This window comes from Xiphophorus maculatus, chromosome 5 (assembly GCF_002775205.1).
Source record: "Xiphophorus maculatus strain JP 163 A chromosome 5, X_maculatus-5.0-male, whole genome shotgun sequence".
Lineage (NCBI taxonomy): Eukaryota > Metazoa > Chordata > Actinopteri > Cyprinodontiformes > Poeciliidae > Xiphophorus > Xiphophorus maculatus.
Window position 1 is genome coordinate 29,722,884 of NC_036447.1, and position 21,508 is coordinate 29,744,391.

The 21,508-nt window shown below is 38.9% G+C and overlaps 2 protein-coding genes across 3 annotated transcripts; both read right to left on the reverse strand.

Annotated features, from left to right (window-relative positions):
* Window positions 1-18: 18 nt before the first annotated feature.
* Window positions 19-5,990, reverse strand: asah1 (N-acylsphingosine amidohydrolase 1). Its single transcript, XM_005809376.3, is given in 15 exon segments — window positions 19-490; window positions 1,346-1,402; window positions 1,517-1,640; window positions 1,902-2,033; window positions 3,024-3,105; window positions 3,193-3,247; window positions 3,335-3,479; window positions 4,098-4,143; window positions 4,254-4,328; window positions 4,406-4,484; window positions 4,572-4,658; window positions 4,738-4,828; window positions 5,682-5,728; window positions 5,806-5,891; window positions 5,894-5,990. Coding segments are annotated over 15 exon segments (1,278 nt in total). The 5' UTR covers window positions 5,976-5,990; the 3' UTR covers window positions 19-400.
* Window positions 5,991-6,799: 809 nt separating this feature from the next.
* Window positions 6,800-20,803, reverse strand: frg1 (FSHD region gene 1). 2 transcript variants are annotated; one of them, XM_005809375.3, is made up of 9 exons: window positions 20,502-20,803; window positions 19,907-19,974; window positions 18,843-18,965; window positions 15,596-15,653; window positions 15,199-15,313; window positions 13,219-13,323; window positions 12,928-13,019; window positions 8,573-8,683; window positions 6,800-8,151 (listed from the first exon to the last, which is right to left on the reverse strand). In XM_005809375.3, the coding sequence occupies exons 1-9, from the start codon at window positions 20,558-20,560 to the stop codon at window positions 8,115-8,117; spliced, it is 768 nt and encodes a 255-aa protein (XP_005809432.1). In that variant the 5' UTR covers window positions 20,561-20,803; the 3' UTR covers window positions 6,800-8,114. The 2 variants fall into 2 exon arrangements, with proteins under 2 accessions (XP_005809432.1, XP_023190368.1); XM_023334600.1 differs by lacking the exon at window positions 18,843-18,965.
* Window positions 20,804-21,508: the final 705 nt, after the last annotated feature.

Here is a 21,508-nt window from a genome sequence, read left to right on the forward strand (position 1 = left end):
AAATCAGTCACACACTTGTTTGGTAGATTAGATCTTATTATAACATTACAAAATTTCTGTTATAAAACAGCAGAAAATCTGGGAATTTGTTTGTTAAACAATTAAAAAAAAATTAAAAAGGTCACCATGAGGTACGCCTGTCAGTACAAGCTTAAAACAAACATTTCCTAGCAAGGCAGGACTTTTATAGTTAGACAAAGAAAGTTCAAGAAAAGCAAACAGATCTACAGGTTTAATTTCCCTCATAACAAGAACTGGAATATTGTCCTCCAAGCTTCACAAAATCCAGACGTCTGTGGGACTTCAGTGTTACGATGAACGGTTCAGGTCAGCAGTTGCTGTGCGGTCACTTAAAGCTGTTGTGCCAGGAAGACAGTGCAGCGGATCCCCAAGCTGAGGATCACCAGGGCATGCAGGGGTCAGGACAGTCCCGGATGTACGACTCCAGCTTGCCTTCAGACACTTGCATCAGTGTTGTGTAGGTGGTCAGCTAAGAAAAAAAAAAATTTGAGAGCTTACTTTCACATGAAAAAAAAAATAATTTTCCAGATACTCTACACAAGTAATTTAAGAAAAACAGATTTTAAAGTGGCAGTATTCTTCATTTTCCAGAAACATAGTGCCATTTTATTGTACAATCAAGTAACTTGACCTCAGTTGTTATAAAAGTTACTCTCTATCAAATTTAACTTAAAAGAAATTTGACTTTGCAATTTAAAATTGGGCCTCTGTCTCTTTAAAAACTCCTATTTCTGAAACTCTCCCTTCAGGGAGTCATCACAACATCTTTTTACAAGTGTTGCACCAGATGTTTGCCAGTTGATCCTAACTAGTCTGAAGGAGCTGAGTGTGGGAGTCACAAGGAAGGCTGTGAGACAGAAGCTTGTTCTCAAGAGTAGTACCACTCGAGTAAAATTTTTGATCTCTAGATATTGTTTCTTATTTATGTTTGTGTCTCTAAAAACCATTATTTTTTGTGGACTGACATGCAAAGATATTAAGCGCTTTTTTGACGTCCCCTGATTTGTGTATTCATCGGGATGAAGGGTGTAAAATGTTCAATCTGCTACTTCATCGGGACAGAGTTGGGTTTAATCCCATTGCAAGCATTCAGCATGCCGAGCTGAGTGAATCTTCATCAGCACAGACAAAGTACCTGCATGGCATAGACATTAGCTGAGGTCATCTGGTCATCGTTGCGACATTTGTGAAGCTGTGATGCTTTTTATGTCTTTAAAAAAGGTGTTTTAGCTGACGTTTAAAAATAGAAAGCAGATACTTTATCGTTTCAATGTAGCAGCGCATTATCACACAGTATGCTGTACAATGGGAAATAATATATTACCTTGTTTAACACTGGTTTGGTTGAGAGAACATCATACAGGGTTTTCACAGAGATGTTCTAAAATGAAAAAAAAGAGATGATAGGTTATGGGTGTCATAACTATAATAAAACAGGAAGTTCAGTCAGACTTGTGACCCAAAAGGCAGTAACTTAGACCACTTCAGTGCTTACTGCCTGTGTTGTCTTGTTCATGCACTTCATGGCAGGAGTCCGGCGGTCGTCCAGGAAGAAGGGCTCCTTCCAGTGGTCGTAGTTGGTCTCCAGAACGTACCAGCGGTCCAGTTTCACGTCGATGCTGAAACAAAAAGGACCAGTAAAGACGTCAGTCAGGTGATCTGAAACCAGACGAGTCATCAGTTCCTAGTTGAGCAATGTTTTCACAAGACGGACGTGTCAAAAAACTTGGAAGTTGACTTCTTGCCCCATCACGTTGCTTTTTCATGATGATTCAGCAAAACGCTCCAAACACCCGAAACGCGCATCTCCAGAATGGATTCTCAGAAGGAAATTGAAGGAAATGCAGTGTGAATGAAGCGGTCCGAGCCTCAGAACTCACTCCAGCACGTCGATGCTGAGCTCCCTGGACCTGGTGATGATGCAGCCTTCTCCGGTTTGGTTTCCTCCCAGGATGAAGTACGCTGGAGCCAGCATCTTGGTCAGAGCCAGCTGGTTCTTGGCTTCCTTGTAGCTGAAGGGAACAAAGAGAAAAGTCACTGCTGGCATCCAGGATCCATTAAAAAAAAAATTTAACTAAGACTTTATAAAATACTCAAATCACCAAGTGGTGGCAAAGCCTTATTTTGTTTTTCATGTTAATATTGCAGAGTAAGGTTATGATTATTGGTCAGTAGATGTTTATTGTCCTAAAGAAAAAGGTATTTAAATTATTGATACACGATCCACTTTTTTCACTTCTGATAACGATATCTGAAATTTAGTATCGGCCGATATCAATCTACTGAATTGACTGAGAACATTTTTTTTTAAACAGACATAAAATTTACTGAATTACATATTTATGTGAACTTTGCACCAGTACAGCACACTTAAAGACACTAATAGCTTCACAAGCTTGGTCAAATATGTGAAAACAACAAATTGGATCTGTTCAGTCAGTGCAGTTAAGAGTAGAACAGTCGATGGACAATAAATAATATACTGACAAAAACAATAGGTTGACTACCTTGGTCAACAGGTAAAAAATAAACTGCAACAAACCTTTTTTCAAATAGCTCTGAAAGTGCAATTAGGATTCTAAATATAATGTAAAATCAATAATGGAGCACAAAGCGTCGAATTGATCTGCTTTTATAGATCGGACACATTGTCACTAATACCGGATCTTTTTTTTCCCAATATTGAGACCCGATACAGACATTTATATCATATCGATGATTGTCTAATTGAAATTGAACTTTGTGGGCGTGCCGTGGTGGCGTAGCGGTTAGCGCGACCCACATTTGGAGGCCTCAAGTCCTCGACGCGGCCGTCGCGGGTTCGACTCCCGGACCCAGCGACGTTTACCGCATGTCTTCCCCCCTCTTCTTCCCCCTTTCCTGTCAGCCTACTTCATGAAAAGGGACTCTAGAGCCCACAAAAAGACCCCCTGGAGGGGTTAAAAAAAACAAAAAAACAAATTGAACTTTGTAACGTCCTTCAGATACTAAAATAAAAGAACCTGTTTGCTTTCTCCAGGACCGATCGAGTGAGAAAGCTCATCCACATCCCGTCTCTTTGTCCCATGATCCACTCCAGGATCCCTGCATGCAAACACACCATCATAAACCGCCAGTCATAAAAACTCACCACGTTTCCATAGATGGTGTGAAATTCTGGCTGAAACTCACCGATGTATCCTCCGTCTAGGCTGAAGCGCTCGTTCATAGTCAGCGTGAAGGCGTGCTGACACCGACAGAAAAAATACTTTGAATATTTTTGCTTCCCCAGGGCTTATGGAAGACGTTCGTTCTTAAAAAAAAAAAGTCTTACCGGCTTGATGCCGGTGAGCATGCCGACGTAGCCGGCGAAGTTTGTGGACTTGAAGACGGTTTTGTTGCTCCTTCTGAAGTCCAGGTTGACCACCAGAGGCTTCAGCTTCTCACTGATGGTCCACGACTTGTTCTTTACATCCCAGCTGCAAACAGCCGCAGGTTAACATGCAACCTGCAGCAATTCTGTCTCAACCCTTTTTTTACGTTTTGTCATGTTGCAGCTTTTTACTGGGGCTTTTGGTGACGGACCAATGCAAAGCGGTACACAATTGTGAAACGGAAGGAAAAATGTATACGTCTTGGTAACGCTGTGCATAAGACTGACATGACACTGTCATAAACATGACATAACATCTGTTATGAACATGAAGGAGTCTTTATGAATGTTTATGACTGTTGTCATGAAGTGTCATATGGTAAATAATGACGCTTTCAATGCAAAGTTGCTTTAAAAGTTGCATTCAAAGTCCATTAAAAGTCCCACCTTTGCTTAATTTTGTAAATAATGACACTTTAAGGCAAAGTTAGCACTTTTAACAACCTTTCAGTGCAACTTTTAGAGCAACTTTGCATTAAAAGTGACACTTCATGACAACAGTCATAGACATTCATCAAGACTCCTTCAAGTTCATGACAGGTCTTATGACAGTGTCATGTCAGCCTTATTCACACCCGGTCAAATAAAGTGACACCGTTTTGGGTTTATGTGACAAACAGTGGAACATTTTTGCAAGGCGCGGTGAAATCCTTGATGTCCTTACCCCAAAAATAATCCAAAATCTAAATTCCTGCCATGGAGGAGGTTCCCTGTTAAAAAAAGAAAAACAAAAAAGAAGAAGCACAATTCCAAAGAATTTTAGCCCATGTTCAGATTTTCACTGAAGTTCCCCGGCTGTTTGTTTCTCTTTGCTACTCACCTTTCTGATCTTGCGCAACAACAGATGTGCAAACGGTGAACACCTCGTAAAAGATGTTAAACAGAACAACTTCTCCTGCGACACAGAGACAGGAAGGTCAGCTGGGAGTTTTCTTTTACCAACTAAAGAAGCGACGATTCCTCTTTATTTACCGAGAGGAACCCCCGAGGCGCCAGCGATTCCCTTGATCTCCTCGCCAAACGGGCTTGGGAGAGAGTCCGCCATCAGAGGCTGGAAAATATTAGAAAAAGCAGAAAGCGTGAAGGTGACCTTTCAACTCTCTGAAAATAAGTCGCTCTGTGACAGAGGACGACTGACCAGCGTGATGTCAACCAGCTCTATCAGCCTTCCGCTGGGAACAAACGCGTTGGCCAAGTCCCTGATGGCTTGGATCATCCCGGTCAGCTGAAAACAAGCACATCCTGAGTGACTTTCACGTCAAGAGTCACAACTCGCCTTCACCGGCGGCCGGTAATCCTCTTACTTCTGTTTTTTTGTCAGTGATCACAGCCGTCCATCTCTTGCTGGGCGGCAGGTCAAGGTCAATGGTGTACCAACTGACCGGACCTTTGAACCTGAACAGAAAGGAAACATGGAGTTTACTGATCCTCTTTGAGGTTAAAAAGGCAAAATGCATAAAATATATATATATATATAACTAAACAAGTATGCTACGGAATAATCTTCTGACCTCATGTTGGGAACATTGGTGTCAAGACGTTAGCAGTATATGAAGTAACCAAGGACAAACCACTCAGGAATGATCTCTGCTAGGCTACAAAGGGCCGTCTAGGTTTATGATCACCACTGGTAAAGATGTGTAAAATTAGCACAAATACTCCTTGTATTGTAATTAAACAAGATCACACTGGAAAAGTTGCTGCATTTTTCTAACGCTCCTGGTTGGTGGTTGAGAGATGAACACAGGGAAACACGTTGTGTTCATGAAACATACGTTTAATTATTACTCTGACTGTTAAACAGGGCAAGTTCAGGCAAGCAGCTTTTCATGGAATTGCTCAGGCTTAGGAAGACACACACACCTGCACTGCCACTGACATGTTCTCATGTTTTTCTTATTGAGAAGAGTGACTAACTAAGACGTTAAATTCCAACTGGATTTTATTACCGACTTTATAGCTTTATTCCGTTTAAACCCGGATATGGTCTACTGTATTGGGCTCAGTAACTTCAGATGATAGCTGCATGTAAATGAGCACCAGAGGAGGCTGTCACGTGTTTTTCATCATTAACAGCACAAACATCACGTCATGTTGTTTCTAAAATAAAGCCTCAACGCCCACAAAATACAATGCAACAACACATAGCCTCTACGAATGTCAAAAATCCCGAGTTAAACTGCAAGTGAAGGCAGCGCTGACATTTGAAGGCAACACACCGTGACTCAACAGTGTTTGGTAAACTTACGTCGGACCGTCCGGAGGGTACATGCCCGTCCGGCAGTCCTCTGTGTACTGAGAGGAAATGACACCATTAGAACAGGTAGCAGCGCAGCTCCATGTTAGCGGGGACCGAGCAGGACGGAACTCACCGGTGGGACGAACTGAGCCGCCGAGACGGCGAGAAAAGTGGCCAGAAGAAGAAGAACCCCGCGAGCCATTCCTACCAGCCGGAACCCGGAGCCTCCGTCTGTTTGGGTTTCAGTGACGCTTCAAGTTTGCGGAAGTTGCTGTTTCCCCTCGTGACTTTGGACTGGGCCATTTTCAAGGAGGGTAACAGACACGCGTAATAAATAAGTTAAATATCTCGCGTTGTTGTAGAATGAAATCGTTTTCGAACAAAAGTTCCATGTCCTTTTCTTGTAAAAATAAAATAAAATAAATCAAAAACAACAAAAAAAGAAGAAATAAAACCAAGTCCCATAATCTTATCAACTCCCTCCCCTCATATTTTTATCTCAGTTGTCCGTCCCATATGGAAATGAAAGTAGACCACAGAGCCACTCGTGTTGTAGATAACGTTCAGGTCTGCATGTGACTCCTGCTTCTTCTGTTGAAATAGTGACCAGACGTGTTTGTTAACCACAGATTTGCTCCACCGAGTCTCTTTACTTTGGTTTTGTATCAGATAAGAGAGACGTACAGGAGGGGAAAGCACGGACACAGTGAGCAAGCGACATGGCAACGGCCCCATTCATTTCTGGGTTTTTTTTTTTTTACTTTGTTGAAAAGAGATCATTCAGTCTCCTGATGACCCAAACCCAACTGGTACACTATTAAAATGTTCTTTAGCTATTAACTCATGAATGGCTGAGAATTTTCTTCAGCTCAATCTGAACCATTTCTGTTTTTAACCTCTTTAAGGAACTTATTACTTGCTCTTCACAGACACACACACTTCACAATGGATGTGTCTGGTGAGGACCTGAGTCCGAGACTGATGAAATCAAAACGAGATGAAAAGCAGACTAATGTATTTTTAATCCCTGACCGATCAGTAATAATAACCAATCTCTGTGGAAGAAATGATCCAAGATAACCTAAACATTTATCTAATTCAAAACAATCAATAGAAAAATCTCATGGTCGTGTGAATAAGGCTTTAGCTTTATTAAAAAAGATAACTTTGAAATGAGTACAATTTGCAAAGAAAATGAATAATGGATTCAGAAGGAATATGAAAAGTTTTGTGATCTGACAAGTTGTGGACTCATTCTGGTGCAGTGAGAAAAGCTTTGAGACAAAGAGGACATCAGAATGTAATGAATGACCAGGTTTTCCCATCCAAGGACTTTTATCTTCCCTGATGATGCCGGTTTATTAGAACAGGTTTCACGGAGCTCAGACTGTGACCTTACAACCACAAACTTCTATTTTACTTTTATATGACCAACACTAGGCGTGGATGAACAATAAGACACGTTCAAAATGTTTATAAAACCTAAAGTGGGCTTCAGGTAACTCTGTCGATGTGTTGCAATGGTCTAGTCAAAGTTCCGACTGAAATTCCATGTCAAGACATGAAAATCACTAGTAGATTGCAGAGGTGTGAATACTTCTGTTGCATCTGCACACACTCCTGACTTACTCAGGGTTCTCCTAACTCTCCTACTTCATCTATGAAGCAATAAACAGTTTGGAACTAAAACCGCTCCGACTTCTTTATGCATGTAGAAATAATCCAGGGCCTTTGGGTAAACCAGTCCAGATAAACACAGTATTTACAAGCTCAATATATGAAACAGAATATGAAACATTAAATTCTCCTCTGATGGTTTGCTCCAGGCTTCCTGAGCGTCTGCAGACAGTCAGCTCTTCAAACGTTTAGGATTTCCTACAGTAAAACACATTTTTGCTGCTTTCTAATTCTAATTAGGATTATGCCTCTTATTACATTATGTACAGCTTCCATGTGCTACAGTTAATTTGTTGCACCAATGACTTTGTGTATTCCAAATAATAAATCCCAGCTCTGAGATAAACTTCTTTGTGCTGCTGTGTTTCCCCTCCTCTTACTGCGCCGCTTTACGTGACATAGTTCATCATAAAAATAATCGATGCAGCACATAGCTTAAAGCCAAACTGATTGATTTTGTGATAAATCTCACACTGTGAACACACTGTGATCTCTGTACTGTTATTCTAGTTACTGCAGGGCGACGTGGACACACACCGGTTAATTATTTACACTAAAAGGCCAAATGGGTCACCTGAAAGTCACAGCTCATCATGAAATGTGGGCATGTGGTAGTCCAAGCAATAAAGTCATATTAAACCAGTAAAAGGTTTATTTTTAAAATATAAAAACAACCAAACAAAAAACAAAACAGCCACATCACATGACCACACCTGGACAACAGGCAGGACTTTAAAAAGGACACGGTAGAAATCCTCCCCGTCTTCATTTGCAGTATCTGTCTGCTTTCATTTTGCTTCTCCTGCAAGCAAACGAACAAAACAACATTTAACCTCAAACTCTAAATACGTCACTTTAGCTTCACATTTTTACTACGTCCACAATATGTATGTAGAAATACTATTTGTATTCAACTATGCAAGAAAAAGTAACATTTCTATTTTGGAATATGTTCATTAATCAAATATTTTTAATGTCGACGTAGAGAATTTTTTTGGGAAGTGGAAGTTGAATAGTTTTTGCCATTTCTTATTTAAAATTACAAAGTCAAATGTATTTTCAGTTATATATGAAACGCTATTTGATATTTGCCAAGAGTAGAAAAAAAAAAATATCTGAAAAATCAAACTTTTTTCCTCCCCATACTTATTCAAACGTAGAAAATGATGAAATAAACTCCCAGAGTGTTTGGGAACACCCGTGTGTTACTTCGGTTTTCATACCTGTCCAGCAGAGCTTCGTGAAACTTCCCGTCCACCCTGGCCTTCTTTAGCGTCGATGCGTCGTCTTCGTTAACCCTCAGCCGTCTGTCCTGGAAACTCTGAAATTTCTTCCTGTAAGACAGAGAATAAAAATACCTCAGCTCTACGCGAGGAGTAACCAGAAGAACGGGGTGTTCTTGATTTCATTAGCACTTAAAAAACAACAACATTCAGACAGCGAAGAAGACGATCCGCCGTGCACCATGTGGTGTTATAACTCGAGCAGCGCGTTGGCTAGAAATAATTAGGCTGTTAGGTTACGCTGAAAGATCTGGAACGGAGCTGGAAAACGACCCGGGGCCTTTCTGAGTCTGAACGTGCTCCTGACAGTTCGTTTGTCTCGTCTCAGCCGGTGTTTTATGATGACCAGACTGCACTCCATCCTGAAAGGCGTCTCACGCGCTAAACACTACATCACCACGCAGGGCTCAGGGGCAGCCATTATCAACATGTCAGCATGATGAGTCCATTTTCCTCACATTCATCTACAACAAATAACAGAGTGGAAACACAATCTAAAGCATGCCAACCAAAGAGAGAAAAAGAAATAAATAAAAGGCTGCCTCAGACATGTTGTTTGCAACTTTAATAGGCTGCAGGAAAAACAAAAAACCCCCAAAGCCCCAGTGAAATGTGGCGTTCCTCGCGCTCTCATCACACTAACTGCAGACCATCAATAGCACCTCTGAGCGACGGCGCTGATGAGAAGGCGTCGTCTCATTCAAGCGTGTGGTTTTACTGTCAAACTCCTGCCGGAGCAGACGGACACGATGGGAAAACAAAGGAATCTGAATAAAAAGCTTCAGCGGCGCCGACTTCAGAGGCCAAAAGGTTTCTCTGTTCAGGCTAGAAAAAATTAATATCAGAGCGCAGCGAAAACATCCAGACACCATTACACGTCCGATACAGGTAGCACTTAGGACAAGCTGCACAGCAGTGTGGATTTAATGACACGCATAAAAGATGACAAACAAAACCATCATCAGAACAAAAACTGTTTAACTCGATGTAACAGTTGGGGAAGACAATTCTAGGACATCTGTGACATTTCCTTACTTCAGCTCCTTCTAACATGATCTAAATGACTCTGTTGCTCTTTGCTGAGAACTTTGTGTTAAAGGGGCAGAATCATGTGTTTTCCAGCCACACAGTGTCAATTTAAAGCATGATGAAGTAACTATGTTAACTTCGCTTGTTTAAAAAATGCATTATATAGTAAATATGACTGAGTTCATAATTTAATGCCTTGAAATTGGGTCTCTGTCTCTTTAAGAAACTCCAGCTCTTTCTGAAACTCCGCCTTAAGGAAGTCGTCACAACAAGTCTCCTCTATTAACTCTTTAACAAAATTTCTACCAGCGTTGCACTGAGAAGTATCTCCTGTGATGAGCTCAGCAGATGAACAGTTCCAGAAGCGGGTTGCTGATTGCTGCTGGCTAGTCTGAAGGAGCTGAGTGTGGGAGTCAGAGGAGGGTTGCTCTGTGAGGTGGAAGCTCAGAAACTATCTGAGAGGTGGAGGTGCGTCTTGAAGGCGGAGCTAGCTCCACCCAGGTGTCTTGCACAACTGAATGGTTGCCGTGGCGATTAAAGGATTTCTCAAACATGCATGATAGAATCAAGGCAACACTCCAGATAGTTTTGATGAGGGTAATAACATTATAACATGAAAATGTTATTCCCTCATGACATCATGTTTAATATATGAACTGCAAAAAAAAAAAGTTTTAATCTGCATATTTTTTTAACAACTCTCTCATTACTTCTTGTTTCCATTGCCCCCTTTCAATCAAACTTTATTTGTGTTGCAATTTTTATACAACATTGTGCAAAAATTGGTGCTTTGCAAGATTTGAGAAATAAAACAGCTCAGACACACAAAGCAGAATAAAAAGCTCTAAACATTTGAACGTGTCAATGTAGTCATGACAACTATTGCTCTAGAGGAAACAAGTTTCTCCATTTTTTTTTTTACTTTTTATTGTGTAGAAAATTTTGCCACCTTATTGTGCTTTATTTGAAACAAACAGCAGATACAAAACAGCGACTATGGCATAAATAAAAAACAAATAATGCAAGTTTACTTTTAAAAACCCTTTAAAGCCTGTGTAGCTCTGCATTCTGCACCCTGTCCTTACTGTAACTTGTCCAAATCATCTCAGCCATGACCCTTCAACTTTGTCTTCAAACTTCTCAACATGAGCCGTCTCTTAGCAAATTCAGCTGAAAAGCCCAAATGAAAACCCAAAGTACAATTAACAATGAATCTGGACTTTTAATGTGGTTTAGCATCAACCTCTGTTGCCCACTTCCATTTATGCTAATTGACTATTTGAATTCCATTATTAAATTGAATGATGCCATTTTTCTTTTCAATTCTTGTGAAAATCAAACAGGTTTAAGTCTGCTTGAACCAAAAGTCTTAGACCTTTAGACCTTTACAAATATCGGGCTTTGACAGTGTTTGTAAATTATTGCACTGCCTGATCCATTTGGTCAGAACTCTGACTGAAGAATACACCAGACCCAGCAGATCGCCACGGTGATTCAAATGAGGACGTTCAAATGTGTTTTCAGTGCTTTTAGTTGAGTTCTGCCACATAACGTGAGCAGACTGCCATGTAAAGCTCTCCACACCAAACTAATGGTGTCACGGCTGGTAATAGTGGCATGCAGCAGCTGGTGTTCACTCAGCAGTGTGCAGTGAAGAAGGAGAAATGTTGACCATAGGCAGCTCCTATATGGAAAGCTATATTTATATTTATTATATGACATTGAAAGCAGGCCTAATTTTTGCCAACTGTCTGTTTGGTTTGCCATACTTGCTCTGTGATGTCTGAGGGAGATTAATACCAGGAACCACTACTACAAACAAGCACCACCTAGTGTTCAATTAGCATCACAACAGGTGAGTAAGTGTCCAACATGTTTTATTTTTTTATGTTCACAAGTGGTTTGGGTCTCTACTTATTTTATTTGACATAAAAACCTGTAACAATACAATACTGCTTAACTGGTAAAATAAGGGAGAAAAAATCAGTTCCTCACAATGGCTAGATCTACTTACACATCAGATATCAATGGAGCAACAATCAGCAATACGTAAAAACCAACTCGAACATTTCAATAAAATATACTCCATGGTTTTAGATGACATTTCATTGCCGGTGAGTTAATACCATGGCGGAAGCCAAGACCAGGAGAGAGGAGGGAAATGAGAGAGCCAAATAATAAGACTCATTGTGTTTCATCCTTATCCGTTATTTATTTATTCTTTGTTCTGGCATTTGCTTTTATTTATTTATTCTCTTTTTATTTGCCTTCTTTTTTCCCTCTCTCTTCTCCACTTTTCCCCAAAATATCTGTGACGCTAGATTAATTAATTAAAGAACAGAAAAATATTTCAAATGACAAAATAACTTAAAATATTGGTAAATTAGGAAAGGTTTTTTTTTAGAAGAAAAAAGCATATCCTAATTTATGTTAATCAATTTCGTTTTTGTTGTGACACCAACTGACTATGTTCTGTGTGTTGCCTTTGTTTTGAATGTATTCTTTTTAATATATGCTTCCTTGTTTGTGGTTTTTTTTTGTTTAGTTATTTGATTTCTGTTGGCGTTATTCGTTCTATTATCTGGTTAATTATTTTCTACATCAATACCCCTTTTTGCTTTTTGTCACTCTATAATATTTGTTGTATATACACATGCTGATGAATAATAAATATATTTTTTTAATTCTCCTTTAAGAAATTACGTAACAGCAACACTTCATTTGAAGGGGTGTGCAGAAGACTGATATGACACCATCATAAACATGACATAGCATCTGTTATGAACATGAAGGAGTCTTTATGAATGTCTGACTGTTGTTATGAAGGGTCATTCTGTAAATAATGACATTTATTTACTGAATAGTAGCCTTAAAAGTTGCATTAAAAATGTCAAATTTGCCTTAAAGTGTCACTACTTACCAAATAACGCAGAGTTGGCACTTTTAATGAGCTTTTAATGCAACTTTGCACTAAAAGTGTCCTTATTTACCCAATGACACTTCATGGCAACAGTTACAAACTTCTTCTGATTCATAATGGGTGTTGTGTTATATTTATGACAGTGTCATATCAGTCTTATGAACAACCCCTTCAAATAAAGTGTCACCCATAAGAAACTGCTCTAATTATAAAGTAAAGAGCTTTTGATTTTTGAGTTTTTTGTTGTGCACACTGCAGGCTGCAGAGTCAATAAGATACTGATGTAACATGCTCACTGCTGTTGCATAAATGAGTAATATCCATTGAAACAGTGGTGATAACTTACACATAATTGACCTCACAGGATTTCACGTTCCCTCTGTCCTCATCCGCAAGCTCATCTTTGTGCTTGACTTCCCGTTCTGTGCTGGTCCGGATCTACTCATTGGGCCGAGGAGAACACACAAAGAGAGAAGGAGAACGTCAACTACCAACACCTTGACCTCCCTCCGTGAGGAGGCGAACATTTCCCCTCCTCTGTTGAACCGGTCAAGTTCCTGCAGAGACCGCAAACGTGCAAAAACAGTCTGAGGACCAACACGAATCCTCAGAGAAAGAGAGGCAGGCGACCCGTCACCTTCAGCATCTCGGCGTCCCCCGCTGTCTTGCTGTTGGCCACGATGTCTCCATCATCACTGTAGGAGATGAAACAGCCATTTGCAGCCAGCAGAGCCATTTTACCCTGAGGGAAGGAAGAGAAACAAAAACAAAACAAAAAAACACATTAAACACAATTGCAGTGAGACGGGTTGTTGTGACAGAGAAACAAAAAAAAAAAAAACAGATCTTTGATGTAAAACACGAGTGAAGATTGAAGGTTTTAACAAGCCATGGAGGAGGACAGGGTGATTGGTTATCACCACAGCTAATTTTTACCTGTCATCCGTCTGGGCAAGGAATAAAATAACAAAAACACATCCAAAAATCAAATGCTCCTAACATATCTGGATGTGAAAACCTGAAAGACAGAAAAGTTTCTGAAACTTTATCTTTAAATAAGTTATTCCGACTTTCATTCCATCTGTTTTTTTTTTTTTTTTACTCCTGGTGAAGATGTGTAAAAAGCTCTTAAACAAACCAATCTTTCATAGGAGCATCATCCCACACAGAACCAAATCCAACCTAGAAGTTAAATATGTTCAATCAATGAGGAGAAAAAAAAATCTCACATTAAGATTATTATTTCTGAAAAAAAAAGAAAGAAAAGGAATGTTTTTTGGGTATTTCAGCAGGGAAATCCGCTTTCTTTTAACTCGGCTCCAAAAAGTGAGCCGTCTATAGGAGACGTGGAGGTTAGCTGAGGAGAGCCTGAGAGAAGAAGCAGGTTTCTGGATAATTTAGAGGAAATGCGCCAAAGTCCTCTGACTGAATGCTCCAACTGTCAGAAATGCAACAAAAACAACAATTAATATTTGTCTTAAGAGGTGCTAACAATTAGCACCACAGACAAGTTTAATGAAATTACTGAAAACATTATATGGAAACACCATAAGTTTTTTTCGACATTCGCTGAATATCAACAAAGTTCTGTGCACATTTGTAACGGAATCGCAGCTACCGAGTACATTTCTCTTTTTTGACTTTTATTCCGACTTTATCCAGTGACAGTTTTACTCGAAACAAACTTCAAACAAATTCTTTTAACTCTGTGAAATACAGAAAAGGATTTCAGAACAAAGTTCTTGTTGTCATTTCTGGAAAAAAAAAAAAAAAACATTTCTAGAGCGACAAAAACAAGAAACAGTTGAAACTGTACACCTGCCTTTTTATTAAGGCAAATGTTTGAGAGGCTTTTTGGATCCATGATTTGTTCTTTTCTACAAAAATCCGATAAATATGCATCTGGAAAATATTGCATGTTTACTAGTTTTGCTGAGCAGGTACAAAGAAAACAATTTCCACTAAGACGATTTTATGTTCTTAACTTAGAAATAAAAGTCCATTGAATATTTCCAACTTGCAGTGTTTGGTCCACAATGCAAAAAAAAGTTTTTGATACCTTTCTCCTCAAGAAGAAAAACAAAAAAACACTGAATTCCACTAACAGGTAGAGCTCTGTCATCGTCTTTACACCCTGATCTTCATATAATCTCAGCTATTCATATAATTTCTTGCTAATATTCAAAATAAAATAATTGATTAGATAATAAAGCCACACTGTGAACTAAATGGCTGCAAATGATTAGAAAATGAACATGAGTCCCCTCAGTGTCGGCTGGAAGACATAATGATAATGAAGGCAATTAGAAATGAAGCTGTTTTTGTAAGAATGACGATGCCTTCAGGTGAGTCTGGATATCAGCAACATCCAGGCTCCAGTTGAGCCCAAACAGGGCTCCAAAGCAGTTAACGTTTAAAAGTAGTGAGTCAATTCAAAACCTACAGCGGCGACCAAAACAAGTAGAACAGGAAAAGTAAACACTATAAGGTCTCACATTTTTAGTTGTTTTTCAAGGTTTGGACAAAAAAAAAAAAAAAAAAAAAAACAGTCTTGAGAATTTAAATGAGAGTCCGCTCAGAGTAAATCAACGTGAGAAACGATTTTAGGTTTACTCACGTCCTGGAAGACGGGCTCCCACTGTTCTCTTGAGCCAATGGCGTCGGAGCGCCCCATCACCAAACCATCAGAGTTGATGCCCAGGTACTTTCCATATCCAGATTTAAACGCAATCCTTCAACAAGACAAATAACAAATCATTTTCTGCTGACTTTGGTTCCCTCTCTCCTAGAAAGAGTTTGAAACAAAAGTATCATAAAGAGCGATAAAAAAAAGGGCAGCAATCAGAAACTGCTTGGAAACCTACTGGCCTCCACACAGAAACAAACAAGTCTTTAAAAAAAGAAGGAAAAGTTATGAATAGAATGGAGTTATGAATTCAAAGTGTTACAAAGAGCAGTGTGTGTGTGTGTGTGTGTGTGTGTGTGTGTGTGTGTGTGTGTGTGTGTGACCTCACCGTGTGTCTGACAGTTTAATGGCGGTAAGCTGCTCTGGTGGGTCCGGGCCCTCGTCATCTGAAACGTCACACACATTTTAAGGCTTCACACTCATTTCTGATAAACGTCTACATACATCAAGTTTATACTTCTGGCGTGATAACAGTACTTCCTAAGATGAACACCATCAACTCTGTTACTTTCCATTGTACAGCTCAACAAGCAGGTTTATTGCAAAATTTCCACTTTAAAATGCCAGAGTTTACCAGACTACTGCTGTCAGTTTTAGGTCAGGCGCTGTGGCTACTCTAAACAATACAGCCATAGACCAGAATGTTCCTTTTAAATTAACATTAATGTTTGAACTGAGTTCATTAATTAAGCCTGGGCAGCAAAAGTGCTGTGAAGGTCTAATATAGCTTTTTTAAAGCCTTAACATATTTAGAAGATCAAAAGCTATCTAAATAAAAATTAAATTTTATTTAAACATAAAATTTTATGTAATCCTTTCCTCTCTCTTTTTGCTTTAATGCATCTTTCTGCTACATTAAAGTGTGTAGGTGTGGTCAAGCTTCAAAATCTGACCATTTTCCATAAAACATTAGGGTAGAATAACTTCCACACACAATTTCATAGCGGTTCTGTGTGACATAACCGAATAGTAATAAACACAATATGCTCACAATTTAGTGACATCACCTTAACCACGCCACCTGACTTATTTCACTAGTGGTTTTCTTTCTCAAACTGGAAGGTCGGATTTAGGCTGAACGTGTAAGACTTGCAGCTGGACTCGTACTGACATGGACTGATGGTGAATTAAAAGACTCGTCAAACGCACCCCCTAGTGGATATGTGCGGGAATGGCGACAGGTGGCGGTGTCGGAGCTCCGCCGTCGCCAGGATTCCGGTGCGGTGCTGAGCTTGCAGATATAAATTTTTAATTATTCCCTGAGATTTCTCAGTTTTTCCAACGCAGCTGTGGATGAGGAGATTCCCCCGGACGCATTATTCACGTCTGGTGTGGTTTGATTAAAACGTCTCATAAAATCTAGAATGGAAATGCTAATTATCTTCATAATCTTGTAGAGACTGTGACCACGTTTTTGAGTGGCTCTGTGGCCTTTCCTTCTACACTGGAAGCTTTTGGTCCCATTCATCTCATCCAAATGGGCTTATATGCATGCAGAGACCGAAGGCTCACTGAGGGAATTGGATGTTCCTGCTGAGCATGGGCAGAATTAATTGTGTGCCGGGTGTTTTTCAGGGCAGACTGATTCAATGAGCCGTACTCTGTCAGAAGTGCCTGCAGGTAGATGGAGGTGATATCTTTGAATTAGCTCTGGACTTCTCTTCAACTCAGCTCCTATCAGGCGTTTCACCTGGCATCTGACTTCGCCTCCACTTTAGCTCCTTTGTTGCTTAAGCCAGAAGACAACTTTATTCCCACAAAACTCTCTAGGCAGAAAACCCAGACCAGGTTTTCACTTTTTTTGTGGAAAAACTGGACAGCTGGTGGTATTTCAATCCGATTGACAGATTCAATTATTCTAACTTTTATTATCCACATTTTACTCAACTCATCAAGGCTCTATAATCGTTGCATAATGACTTGGCGCTTTCAGCTCTGTACTTTATTTTCCCTCCACATTGATTACTAGAGAATATACATTTCAATAAGTTCAAAATGTATTTTACAATTCAAGGCTGGTTGTAAAGAATATTTTATTCATCAATTGTTAATATCTTTTTTCCCTGCATGGACTACAAGTGTTTTCTTCATAAGGTCATATTCTATGGTGATATGTAGATTATATCTATACAAAATATGAAACATAAAAAGGCACAAATGTGGTAAAAAAAAAAAATTAAACAAACTGATATGACTAATTAATTCACATATTCACGTGTTAAAAACACTAAACAGTAAAAACCAGGAAATATTTGTCAGTTATTAAACCCTACAGTAAAAGTTGTCGTTTTTCTGGCAAGATTTTATTTTTGTTTTAGAAAAGTCCTTCAAACGTGTTTTAAACTAAATGTAATAAATTCTCACATTTAAATGGTAAATGGACTGAACTTCTATAGCGATTTTCCAGTCATTTTGACCACTCAAAGCGCTTTACACTAGAGTCACATTCACCCAGTCGCACTCACAAACACACACACATTTATACACCGATACGCAGATCGGTAGGCAATTTGGGGTTAAGTGCCTTGCCCAGAGGCACATCGACATGTGGCAGGAGGAAGCTGGAATCGAACCTACAACCTTCCGATCGCAAGACGACTACTCTACCACAGTCGCCCAGTGGTTTAAAGTGGTCTTTAAACATACATTAATTGAAATGAACCACTTGATTACACCGTGTTCCAAATTATTATGCAAATTAGATTAATGTGTCATAAAGATAAACTTTTTTGTTATGCTATTAAATGTATAGATGGTATTGTGTGTCAGGGCTCTTTGAATCACTGTAATTAATTTCAGAGAGCTGGTTGATTAGTTTGTCTGGTGAACTCAATTAAAGGAAATCTACTTAAGAAGGATGTTCCATATTATTAAACAGGCCACAGGTTTCAAGCAATATGGAAAAGAGAAAGAATCTGTCTGCTGATGAAAGTCATCAGACAGTGTAGTGCCGTATGACAAGATATGAAAACATTAGATATTTAATGAAAACTTAGACATCAAGGTCAAACAGATCATCTGCATGTAGAATTGAAAAACTTACAATTTTAAATATACTGCTCAAAAAAATAAAGGGAACACTTAAACAACACAATATAACTTCAAGTAAATCAAACTTCTGTGAAATCAAACTGTCCACTTAGGAAGCAACACTGATTGACAATCAATTTCACCTGCTGTTGTGCAAATGGAACTTTGTACAGAACAAAGTATTCAATGAGAATATTTCTTTGATTCAGATCTAGGATGTGTTATTTGAGTGTTCCCTTTATTTTTTTGAGCAGTGTATAATAGTTTAATAAATATTGCATTCAATATTTTGTAACTGCAATATTGCACACATTGATATCACAAAGCCAATGTGTGCTTTGTGATACATTGGTTTTGTATGTCTCACATACAAAGCCAATGTATGTGATATAGCTCCACAATATAGCTCTGTTGGAGCTATATTGTGGAGCTCCAATAGTAATAATGGAATCACCTGGCTGGAATACCAAACTGCTCATGAACTGCATGAATGAACTAAACCCTTGAAGTAATAATTGCATCATAATCCCCGTCTCTCTTCATACCTCCGTGTGGTGCGCCAAGCGTGAAGAGCCCAGTATCCAGGGCATGAATGTATGAGTTATTCTGCATTTCTATGGCAACCGTTCCTGCAACGTCTCCAAAACTACTGACACACCACCAACCACCTGGGGAACAGAGAAACCAAGGTACCGTATGAGGCCAAGAAAAATGGCCTTTTATGAATCTTTTATAAAGGTCCAGTCATGGAGATGTTAAATTATGCATTCAATACAGTCTCACTTGTTGTTCTTTACACTAAAATCTGGCAGGATGTAGAGCCTTTGTAAAGGAAGTTGGTCATGTCATTCAAGTTACTGTTATACGAATTTAATCACGTCCTCTGCTTTATTTGAAGGTGGCAGATATTTCAAAATATAACTGACTTTCAGGGGATTAAAAAAAAGGACAATTAAAGTTTTATTATGCAAGTAAGTCATTAAAATGACCAATGTTGAATTTATTTACATTTAGAGAACAGGTCTGGGAACACAAGATGAGTTCTGCATGGCAGAAACAAAGACAGGTATGGATAATAGAATTTAAAGACACATACCTCAAGTTCTTTCAGAGAACATATACATATATATATATATAAAATCATATTTTGAGAACCAAATTTTCATTCTGCCCACTCATATCACAAACCAGAATGAATCAGACATGGTGACAGATACAACAACAAAAAAAGACTACAAACCTCTGTACTTTAGTTCTGACTGTAAAAATATGTAAAATGCCTTTTGATAAAACCACCCATGGAGACCAAATCTAGATACTTAAAGAGCTGCAAGCAAAATACTGCAGAAAGCTGCGGTTAAAGTCTGGCAAATAAGTAGATAAATAGATATATATTTAACGTATTACACGTTTCGCTTCAAACTAAATTCCCTCAAGTTAAAGCTGGGACACATTTAGACTCTACTGCACTACAGCAACCTGAGCATTGTTCACTCACAGTGAACAATGCTAAACCCTTTCAATAGCGTTCTTAGCATTCAAGCACACTTTGGAAATTTAATAACAACAACAACAATAAAATAATAATAATAATAACAACAGGTCATACCAACAATATCTTGCTTATCTTCGTCATTTGCAGATTTTCTCTTTTTATCCTTGTGCTTCTTCTTTTTTCTGGGGGGAAAAAATCCAATTCAATGTTCATGTTGTCGTCATGCGCATATTAACATAAGTACACTCTGAATGTATTCCCAAACCAATTAAATCGAATAGATTCCTTATTTCAGGAAAAGCTCATCAACAGACAGACATAACCTCACACATTATCCTAAGTTTGCAGATGTTAGTAGGTGCGGCCATTTCAAGGTAAAACAAAACCCAACACCTTAAACAACTGATAAAATAAGCGTAAGAAACACTGCAAACTAATGAGCTAACAGCTAGCACGTTAGCTACCACTGCATGTGGCTGACTAATAAACTAACGAACTATTCTTAAGATTCAAGTTATCTAGCTATAGCTAAAATATGTTACACTAAATAACGGAGACATTTTAAATCTTAAAGGTTCTTTGAGGTCTTTCATGATTTCCAACGTCACTGTTTAGGTTAGCGCTCTAGCTAAAGCTAGCTAGGGAAGAGACTGCTTCAAACAACGCGACATCTCAAGAACTAACGCTACAAACAAAGCAGAACACTTACCCTTTATTCTGACCCTTCAGAACAAGCTTAGTTGATTTTACATGTGAATATTCAGACATGTTTCTCACTCTAAACCACTTAGCATGAACACCTTGTTATTGTGATAAACAAATCGTGTTATAGTACGGCAGCCGGGAAGGTCCAGTTAACAACTGAGACGCATTCGCAGAGCCTACTTAACCGCTTAGTTAAAAACCTGCCCTGCTTGAAAAAAATATAATGCGAGTTTTAAAAATCTGATTAATTGATTATTTGAATCCGCTTGTTATTAATCAGCATGAACACAGCTACTTTTGGAAGGTATCAAATGGAACATTAGATACTACGGAGCCCTCTAGGGGACATGGGGATTTTTTTTTCTTTTGCGTTCCCTCGCAAAACTTTTGCGTTACCTCTCAATACTTTTGCGTTACCTCGCAAACCTTTTGCGTTCCCTCGCAAATGTTTTGCGTTACCTCGCAATACTGTACTGGTCAGTTATGCAGCATAATTGAATACAGCAAGCCTTTCTTACGGTGGGCGCCGTACTTTATGCTTTAATATAAGGTTATGTGAGGTATTTCCATGAATTTTAATATCTTTTTGTGAAATATCTGAAGTTTTATATCTTTCTTTAGAAAGGCACCACAAACCTACGATATAAACAGAAACCTTCCGTAAGTAGGAAAGAAATAAAAATACATTATAATTTGGACTATTTCTGAGTTATTATCGCGGGTAATAAATCATCTGACAGTTTTGATTGTCTCTGTTGTGTTCGTAGTCTGAATGGTTTAAAGAGCTGCTTTCAGTGCCGCTCCATCTTAGCCTTAACAGACATAAACATGCAGTAATAAATGAATCGATTTTCAATCAGTGTTTTGCACCAAACAGTTAATAATAATAAACAAGTTTTCACTGAGGCTCTGTAAGAGCCATATGAATGAAATAAGTAATTATTGATATGACAGGAGCAGCGGCTTTGACACTTAGGTGTGTCGACGTGGGAGTGACGTCACCAGGCATGA